At 35.7% G+C, this 10,430-nt stretch overlaps 1 protein-coding gene and 1 long non-coding RNA gene across 2 annotated transcripts; one reads left to right on the forward strand and one right to left on the reverse strand.

The window, feature by feature from the left end:
• Positions 1-1,841: 1,841 nt before the first annotated feature.
• LOC142169424 (uncharacterized) lies at positions 1,842-4,614 on the forward strand. Its single transcript, XR_012699161.1, has 3 exons — positions 1,842-2,297; positions 2,633-2,713; positions 3,830-4,614. It is a non-coding gene; the product is annotated as an uncharacterized LOC142169424 (long non-coding RNA).
• A 425-nt stretch (positions 4,615-5,039) lies between these two features.
• Positions 5,040-9,512, reverse strand: LOC107802359 (uncharacterized). Its single transcript, XM_075231422.1, has 7 exons — positions 9,464-9,512; positions 8,999-9,356; positions 8,182-8,818; positions 7,496-8,029; positions 6,729-6,922; positions 5,931-6,659; positions 5,040-5,823 (listed from the first exon to the last, which is right to left on the reverse strand). Exons 1-7 carry the CDS (start codon positions 9,510-9,512, stop codon positions 5,040-5,042), a joined length of 3,285 nt encoding a protein of 1,094 aa, XP_075087523.1.
• Between the last annotated feature and the right edge of the window lie 918 nt (positions 9,513-10,430).

Below are 10,430 nucleotides of genomic sequence, written 5' to 3' on the forward strand. Positions count from 1 at the left end.
TACTTAGATGCATCGATGAATATTAAAAACAAAACGTGTCAACCTATATCGGTGAATATTAAAGACAAAACATCTCGACTTAATCGATTAATCTATGTCATGCATTATTAGTGATGAATGAATGAAATATAGAACAATACGAAATTTCTTTGACATGTATATATATGTATCACAAATTAAATAAATAAAAAAAGCTATTAGCATTAAGTAAATGAGTTAATATAATAATCGACTAAACGTATTTAAAATAGAATAATATTGGTTTATGAATTCATCAATTGATCAAGTTTTCGTGCGTAGTAATGTATGTGATTGATCATCAATTACAATATAGTGTGTATGTGTGTGTGTGTGTGTGTGTGAAATGACCCATATACTTAATTATAACTTAAAAAATTAACTTAGATAGATGGATACAAAAGGTAAAACGTCTTGACCGATATTTATTAATCTATGTGATTTGTAACTAGTTATAAAACGAATGAATATATAAGACGAAACATGAAATTCGAATAAAATAAACGTCGTATATATATATATACTTTTATTTGTTTATTATGATTGATTAATTATATATATATGTGTGAATAAAATATATGCTTATAGTTTATTAAAAGTAATTAGTTAATATTATTATTTATAAAGATTATGCTTATAGTTTATAATTATTTATTAGTAAATATATATGTGGATAAAATATATGCTTATAGTTTATAATTATTTTTTAAAGTTTATAATATTTTAAGAAATAATAACACAAAAAAATTAATTTAGGTTTTTTTTAAGATAACCGACCGAAGTCGGTCGATTAATTGTGGTCAAACACAGTCAACGGTCACTTAAGTATATCGACCGACTTTACTGACTGACGTCAGTCGGTACTTTTAATTTCAGATATGAAATACGGGATTCCCCCTCATTTCTTTTCTTCTCTTCTCAAAATTTTCTAACTCTCATTCTCTTCTCCCTCACACATATAACACACTTCCCCCACTCCTTCTCTATTTTCCTCACACAAATCTTATTCCTCACTCCTCCGTGCCACCTCACGTCGCCACTGCCTCCGTCGTCGTCGTCGTCGCTGCTGCTACTGCCTCCACTGCCCCTCCTCCTCCACCTCCTAAAAATTTCAAGTGTCGATTTGAACTTACATGAATTAGTTAATTATTATTTAAATTGATTGTCTAACTTTGAATTTTATTGAAATCTAGGGTTTAGGTCTTGTTAAAATTGAATTGAATTGAATTGATTATGTATGGTGTAAATTGATTGTTTAAGTTTGTATTGACTTGAGTAGTTTAGTTAGGAATTGAATGTTTAACTTTGAATTGAATTGAGTTTTTAGGATTTGTTCTTGTGAATTAAATTTTTAGGGTATGAATTGAACTTTTAGGGTTAAGTGTTGAACTTTTTAGATAGAGCTTATGTTTTGTGAGGTTAATTGAATTGTTTAGGGTATTAATTGAATTGTTTAGGGTATGGGTTAAATTTGTAGGGGTAATGGTTGAACTTTTAGAGATAAGTGTTGAACCTTTTGGGTATGAATTAAATTTATAGTTTATGTTTAAATTGAATGAATCATAATAAATTATATTTACTATAATTTAATTTTGATATAATTAGCAAAAATTAATTATTTTAATTAACTAAAAATAATTTATTTAATTTATAATTGTAGAATAAATTAAAACCACACTAATTTAAACAACGCTTGAAAATTGTTGCCAAAAGTATTTGTGGGCACGCTTTTAAGGAGTGGCATAGTTTTAGGCCACACAATTTAGGCAACGCTTCTAAAACCTTGTTTTTAACTAGGAAGGCTATGCTTTTTAATTGTTGTCAAATTATAAAATATTTGACAACACTTACTCACAAATATTGCAACACTTTTAAAGGGTTATGTTTATTCATTCTAAAAATCACCCCTTTTAAGTGTATTGTAAAACATTCAATAAATTTTCCCCAAATATTTTCCCCTATTATTTCTCTTAAGCGAAATATTTCCCCCAGTTCTGAAGAGGCAAAGGAGACCTCTAAACTATTTCTCCTTTGAAATTTCCCAATCCCTTTCCGCTGTTTCGCATACTCCGTCTCCTCCGCCGGCTTACAGCGACCAAGTCCATTCAGTACAAAGATGGAGTTTCAGCAATGAAACTAACTGAGGTGGTCTTGCACCGAGTCAACTTGTGTTGGCTCCTTCGGCGGTTCTTCCTCTGCAACACCTAGTCAAGTGCCGCCATCGACCTGTTTGCACCTTCCGTTCCTTTACGGAAATGGTTAACTTTGCTTCCATACTTGTATGTGCTGATCTTGTCAAACCCACTTTGATTAATCTATCTTTACTATAACTTTTTTTGTGTTTAATTTCTTTGCTAAGAACTATATATAATTTTGGTACGATTTTTAGTGTTGCACTCTAAATCTTGATGGATTTGAAGTTGTGAAATAAAAAACCCTTGTTGCACTTGAAGGATTGTTTAAGGGCTTCTCATGCTTATTTTCCCTTAATATTTTCAGGTTTCAATCATAATTGTTTGTCCTATTATGAAAGAAATTAGTTTGCGTTCAATTTCTTCTATGCCTTATAAACCAACCCAAGTCTTAATATTGAAGTGTGTTCAATTTTCGACAGTTTATGCAGGGGCGAGACAAGTAGATCTGATCATCAATGACAGTGGTAAAAGACTTAATAATTCTTCTCTAGAGGAGATATGTGAGAGTTTGATATGATATTGTGTTTGTGTTTTATCCTTTTTCTTTCCTTTGGATATATGCTTGCTCACTACTAAAAGGTTTTATATTGGATTAATATGAATATAATATTATTTTTTTATAGGTATGAATATGGTATCGTTATGGAAAAAATCAGTTCTGCATTGATTTATCAGCGAGTGCTTATTTTGTCATGGTGGAAGTCAGACAGATATTATTTATGTGATTTTGTGATATTTATCTTGTAGTTTCTATCATCTACATTGCTTTTCGTATTGGAATGCCTCCATGAATCTATCCAAATAGTGAATTGCCCTACATTGTTATCAAGAGCTGTGTTAATATTATACTTTGTGAATCAAGTTGTTGATATTTCTGTAGTGCAATACTTAAAATCTTTGATCTGACTAATAACCTTACGGTAGTAATCTAACTTATATGGTTAGGTTCCTTTTGTTTCTCCATGCCTGAGAATGTTACTAATATAATCTAAATTCTGTGATTAGGTTCAGTATGTAGATATTTCATTTTTTACTTGCATTTTGCCCATCTATTGATACTGGAAAAAATAAAAACTTGCATATTCACTGCCTATTGCAAATTCTACTTAGTTCATGCTTGCAAAATATCTCCCTGGCACGTGTAAATATTGGCACAATAATAAGTAATGGCTATTACTTCATTACAATAACTACTAGTATATAATTTATTATCAATCTAACTGGATGCCAATCTAGCCAATTGATTTATAAATTGCGAGTTTCATATTTATAGATATTCGTGTAAAAATTGAGTTTGTTGAAACTTTCTGTTTCAAGATACCTTGAATGAAAGTAAGACTAATGCATTCCGTAAGGAACATAAAGATTTTTGGATTTTTGCCAAGTATTTTTATGCTTCAAAAGAAATATTATATATATTAAATATTGTTATTATTACAACCCATACAAAGTTAGTTAATTCTTCTTGATTTTGGATTCATCATCCATGTTTAGCATACTGAAGTCTTTCCCGTGTACTAGGTATTCATCTGAGTTATGGTTATTCATTAATGCATTCAGGAAGCTTACTTGTGACTTTTAGTGTGATGTGATTTGTACTTTCCCTTGGTATTTAGGTTATTTCATGACCACATGAAAAGAGATATACATTGGCAGAATTTAGTTGAGAACACAAAGCAGAGAAATGCACTCTACAAGGTTACTTAAGCAATATCTGGTAACTTTCTATCTAGTTATACAATTGCTTTATCCTTCAAACTTCTTGCCCGTAGAATTGTGAAACATATACTATTGTTGAAGCCGAAACTGTAATTTTATCCACCAGTTATTTTCTCTAAAATCAGTACTCCATTATAACATATGTTCAACTTCATTAGAAAGTTTTATGTTTCATACCACCTGAAAATTAGAAAAATATATCATACCACCTAAAAGTTTATGCCTTCTTATTCCTTAGTTTTATCATCTTTGAGGACATTCATAAGGCGAAGCGAAAAGCATCTTACCTACATATTTGTGAAATCAAACGAATTATTTTCTTATACAAAGAACAAAAGAATATCATGTTTTATGCAAGAGGGGTCGTACATGCATTCAAAAGTTACTGCTTTCTAACATAGACATGGTGTACAAGTAGCTTCCAAATGTCATTTTCTCTATTGAAAGTATTGCGCATCTGATTGGTGAAGATAAGTGCTAAGTTGGATAGTTTGTTATTACATATTCTATCAGAAGATCACTGTTAAGTTTGTAGTCCTCCTGTATAACGAGGCCAACTTAAATAGGATTGTATAAAGTTATTTGCCCGTGGTGGTGTAAACTGTTCTATATCCGCTACTCACTGAAACACATAAGAAATTACTCTGAATGTCAAATGGCTATTGATTTCGGTTTGTCCTCTCATCCATTGTCTTTTGCCCTGGTAGTACTACTTTTTCATTGTTATTAGTGTTGCGCTTTTGATTGGTGAAAATATGCTCATTTGAGTTTGCACTTGTATAATATTGGTTTCTATCTAACTTTTAATTTAATTTTAAATTTGTAGGAAAATTCTGGAGATGGAATTGAAAATGTAAACATCAGTAATGGAGGTGAAATCGTACAAATCTAATCTAGGGTTTGAGAGTGAGAGAAAAGAAGCTTTACATTATTCTGAGGTTGAAAAGAATGAGAAAATGATCCGTTCCTCTACAAAATGATAAGCCCAAAATAATATACACACCTAACCCACTTCCTCTCTAACCGACTCTATAAATAATTACAAAAGAAAGACAAATGGGCCTGGCCCAATACAAATAATAACAAAACAAAAATATGGGCCTAATACTAATCAGGAGTGGGTGGTATATTTCTAACACCCCCCCTCAAGTTGGAGGGTGACAAAACCCCCAACTTGGAAAGAAAACCATGATGAGTAGCACCACCGAGAACCTTAGTGAAAATACCAGCCAACTGAGAAGAAGAAGTATGCAGCAGATGAATAAGGCCTTCAGCAAGCTTGGCCCGCACCAAGTGGCAGTCAAGTTCAATATGCTTCGTTCGTTCATGAAAAACTGGGTTCTTAGCAATGTGGATAGCAGCATGAGAATCACAAAACAAAGAAATAGGTGAATATGAATGCAAACCCAAATCAGATAACAAACGAGACATCCAGGCCAGCTCAGTCACAAATTTGCTCATTGCCCTGCATTCAGCTTTAGCAGAAGACATGGAGATAACATGCTGCTTCTTAGACTTCCAAACCACAAGACTGCCACCCAAAAACATACAATAACCACTCACAGACTTCCTAGTGTCAAGACAGGCAACCCAATCACTATCACAGTAAGCAGTTAGAGACAAATCAGAGAAATTGTTGAAGAAAATCCCACAATCAGAGGTACCTTTCAGGTATCTTAACACATGGAGCGCAACTTGCATATGGGGAAGACAAGGGGATTGCATGAATTGACTAAGGTGTTGAACAACAAAATAAATATCACGCCGAGTGTGAGTAAGAAAATTCAACTTCCCAATAAGAGACCTATAGACATCAGGCTTTGGTAAGGGATCACCTCCATGAGCTTTAAGCTTGGCAGACAACTCAAGAGGACAAACACAGGAGAAACATCTGAGCAGTGAAAGTTAGCCAATAGATCAAGGATAAACTTCATCTGATGAATGAAAACCCCAGAATCTGAATAATAAACCTCAATGCCCAGAAAATAGTTAAGGGACCCCAAATCCTTAATCTTGAACTGAGCATGGAGAAAGGACTTAACATCAGAAATTTTAGAAGAATCAGCCCCAGTGATCACAATGTCATCCACATAAACAACCAATATCACAAGAGAAGCACCAGAACCCTTAATGAAGAGGGAGTAATCATTGAGAGAAGATGAATAACCTCTAGATGTGAGGGCTTGAGAAAGCTTAGCATACCATTGCCTTAAAGCTTGTCTCAAGCCATAAAAAGACTTCTGAAGCTTGCACACCAATTGGTCAGAACCAGATGTGGAGAGAACAGAATAACCAGGAGGAAGCTTCATGAAAACTTCCTCATCCAAGTCCCCATGCAAAAAGGCATTATTGGCATCAAGCTGAAAAAGGGGCCACTGTCTTTTAACAGCAAGAGCAACCAAAGTTTTAATGGTGGACATTTTGACAACATGAGAGAAAGTCTCTTGGAAATCAATATCCTCTACCTGAGTGTTCCCCCTAACCACCAATCTAGCTTTATACCTCTTAACACTTCCATCAGCCTTATATTTAACCTTGTAAACCCACTTACACCCAATAGGTTTCTTACCAGGAGGCAAAGGCATGACAGACCATATGCCATTGGTTTCAAAAGCCTCAAATTCATGTCTCATAGCCTCCTGCCATTCAGGAAGAGGGACAGCTTGAGAGTAAGACTCGGGCTCAAAAATAGAAAGATCAGCAGGAGCTGATAAAGAAACAACATGCCTAGAACAAGTAGGGAAAGAACAAACATAGTTTTGGAGCTAGCTGGGGGGATTGTGAGGTTTGGAGGACTTCCTTACAGGTGAAGGAGAAGTGAAGTGAGTAGGAGAAGAAGAAGGCAAAGCAGTAGAAGAAGGAGAAGAAGAAGAAACATTACAAGGAGGGGGTGAAGATGAAGGGGAAGATGAGGGAAACACCTCACCACTTGTCTCACCCGAAGAAGGGAAGTAAGAAGTTGCAGAAGGAAAGACATCAACAGGAGATGACTAGGAAGGAAAAACAGTAGAAAGAGTGGAGGAAGTTTGGGCAAAAGGAAATATGGTCTCATGAAAAATAACATCTCTGGACACAAAAGAAGATTTGGAAGCAAGATTATACAACTTATAGCCTTTTTTAGCAAAAGGGTAGCCTAAGTAAACACAAAGGACAGACCTAACTCCAAACTTGTCCCTATGGACCCTAGGAACAGTGGCATAGCATAGACATCCAAAAGATCTCAGATGGCTATAGGAAGGAGGCTTTCCATAGAGGAGTTCAAAGGGGCTTTTGTGATGGAGAAGAGGTGAAGGGAACCTGTTGATAAGATAAGTGGCAGTGAGAATGCAATCACCCCAGAAAGAAGCATGCAAGCTGGATTGAAAAAGCAAAGCTCTTGCAGTTTCAAGCAAGTGTCTATGTTTCCTTTCAACTACACCATTTTATTGAGGAGTGTGTAGACAAGAAGTCTGGTGGATGATGCCTTTCTCAGTAAAGAATTTGGAACCATAGGTAGAGGAACCTAGTTCTAAAGCATTGTCACTCCTAACACTTTGAATCTTGAAAGAAAAATGGGTATCTACCATGGCTATGAAAGCCTTAAGGAGGTCAAAAGCACTGCTTTTGGAACCAAGAAGGTGGGTCCAGGTAGCCCTAGTGTAGTCATCAACTATAGTGAGGAAATACCTAGCACCACCTGATGTGGGGGAATGGTAGGGACCCCAAGTATCAACATGGATTAGTTGAAATGGGGAAGAAGATTGAATGGAACTATCAGGGAAAGGTAACCTAGTTTGCCTGGCCAAGGGACAGACTGAACAAGGGAAGGATTGCTTAGGGGAAAGACAAGAACTAATATCAGAAATAAGTTTCATCTTAGAAAAAGGTACATGTCCTAGTCTAAAATGCCAAAGAACATCCATTTTATTAATAGTGGAATTAGTTGAATTACAAACAGGATCAACAGGAAAAACAGAATCAGGTGAACACACTTCAATAACAGGAAAAGAAACAACAGAAAGAGATGAACATGGCATGGATGTTGACTGAGTAATGTCCAGCTTGTATAGCCCTTTGTCCAGTTTACCAAGAACCAGTGGCTTCTTCAGAGAAGGCCCCTGTAAGACACACACAACCTTAGAAAATTGAGCAATGCCATCAAATTGTGCCACTAATTGATAAACAGAAATAAGGTTAAATTGGAAAGTTGGAACATACATGAGTGAAGTGTGAAATTGGAAAACAAAGTCAAAGATCCAGTAAGTGTAACCTTAACTTTATATCCATTAGGAAGAGATACAAGGCAAAGAATAGTGAGAGGTTCTAGATTAAAGAGAAGAGACTTTTGAGAAGTCATATGATCAGATGCCCCAGAGTCAAGAATCCAAGCCGAACTATCTACTTGTGAAAATAAAGCAGGTTTAAGTAACACATTGTGAGTAGCAATCCTACCAGCAAAATGAGCAGAGGCCATGAGAGAGTGAGAAGGATCTGGGCTAACATGAGACTGTTGCAGAAGCAACATCAGTTGAGAATATTGCTCCTTGGTCAGCCCTGACACTCCAGAGTGCTGATCAGATGCATCATTTGAAAATACAGTACTGGGACTAGGGCTAGAATGGACTGAGAAGACAGAAGAAGACTCAATAACAACATTGGCAGATGCTCTTCGAGGTGCATCATTCTTTTTGAATTTGAAATTGGGTGAAAAATCATGGAGCTTGTAGCACTTTTCAATGCTATGTCCAGATTTCTTGCAGTATTTGCAAATAAGAGACTTTGAAGGCTCAAAATTCACCCGAGGTGCATAAGCAGGTTTAGAAGCACCAGCATTAAAAGAGGTAGACTCTGAGGTAAATTGAGAGGTAGAGGACACTTGTCTCTGTTTCTCATCACTTAGGAGAATGCTGTACACAATATCAATAAAGGGGAGGGGCTTTAGCATAACGATGTTGCTGCGCACCTGAACATATACATCATTCAACCTTATCAAAAACTGGTAAATACGTTGCTCCTCCTCTGCCTTTACGCCACCACCACAAGTGCACTTATACTCAGAAATAGAAGCCAACTCATCCCACAATTACTTTATTTTGTTGAAGTAAGAGGCAATATCAAGAGCACCCTGAGAAATGTGAGATAATTCCTTCTTTAGCTCAAAAACTCTAGCTCTATCAGCCTGCCCATACCTAGTCTCTAATTCCCTCCAAATATCCTTAGCATATTCAGAATACACGACTGTTCGATGGATTTGCTTAGTGACAGAGTTGGAAAGCCATGCAACAACTAAATCATTGCATTTATGCCATTGTTGCATGAGAGGAGATCCCTTAGAAGGTTTCTCAACAGTCCCATGGATGAAATCCAGCTTGTTTCTAACGGAAAGGGCAACCAACATGGATCGTCGCCAACTCCCATAACAAGTCCCATCAAAGGGCTCAGAAACTAAAGAGCTTCCCAACAAATCAGAAGGATGAACATATAAAGGATGGCAAGGGTGAGTATAATCATCAGGATGGAAAGGAAGACGTGTGTGTGTTGGGTAGTATCACTTGTAGTATCAGAAATAGACGAAGGCGAAGATGCAACAGATATCGCCATTAAAACCAAAACAATGCTAAAAAAAATAATTCTAATGAAGAATCACAAGACAATAGGAGAAAATGAGACACGATACCAACTCTTCTTGCAACCGGAGAAGGTACGGCCTTGGAATCGAAAGAACAGTCACCAACAAACCCTAACACATGCAGTTTGGAGCTTGATGCGCAAAATTGAAGCAATAACTAGTGAAGTAGCAATAATTATCGTGTTGTGTAGAAGAGAAGACCACAATATGGCTCGACCAGTAAAAAAATCCATCGATTTCGTCAGTTTCGTCGGAGATCATAACGGTGATGAAATCCTACGAGGGTAACCTCGGAAGGAAGGGGAACATTAGATCTATGGGATTCCGTGGCTCTGATACCATGTAAACATCAGTAATGGAGGTGAAATCGTACAGATCTAATCTAGGGTTTGAGAGTGAGAGAGAAGAAGCTTTACATTATTCTGAGGTTAAAGAGAAGGAGAAAATGATCCGTTCCTCTATAAAATGATAAGCCCAAAATAATATACATACCTAACCCTATTTTTCCTCTAACCGACTCTCTAAATAATTACAAAAGAAAGACAAATGGGCATGGCCCAATACAAATAATAACAAAATAAAAATATGGGCCCAACACTAATCAGGAGTGGGTGGTATATTTCTAACAGAAAATGGTGGATTAGATCAAATTGATTTATCGGAGGTTAATGACGAAGAGTTATAGACTATTATGATGTTTATGATATAATATGAATATATATAATTTTGTAAGGTTAATGGCTGGCAGGCACCATGAAATAATTTTTTCATTATTTGATGTAGTGTATGAAATATTCCTTCTTCAAAGTTCATTACAAGTATATTCATTTGAAACAAATTTTGTTATTTAATAGTTAATGCAGTGTTTGAGATCTCCATACTAAAGTTCA

This window comes from Nicotiana tabacum, chromosome 15 (genome assembly GCF_000715075.1).
Source record: "Nicotiana tabacum cultivar K326 chromosome 15, ASM71507v2, whole genome shotgun sequence".
Lineage (NCBI taxonomy): Eukaryota > Viridiplantae > Streptophyta > Magnoliopsida > Solanales > Solanaceae > Nicotiana > Nicotiana tabacum.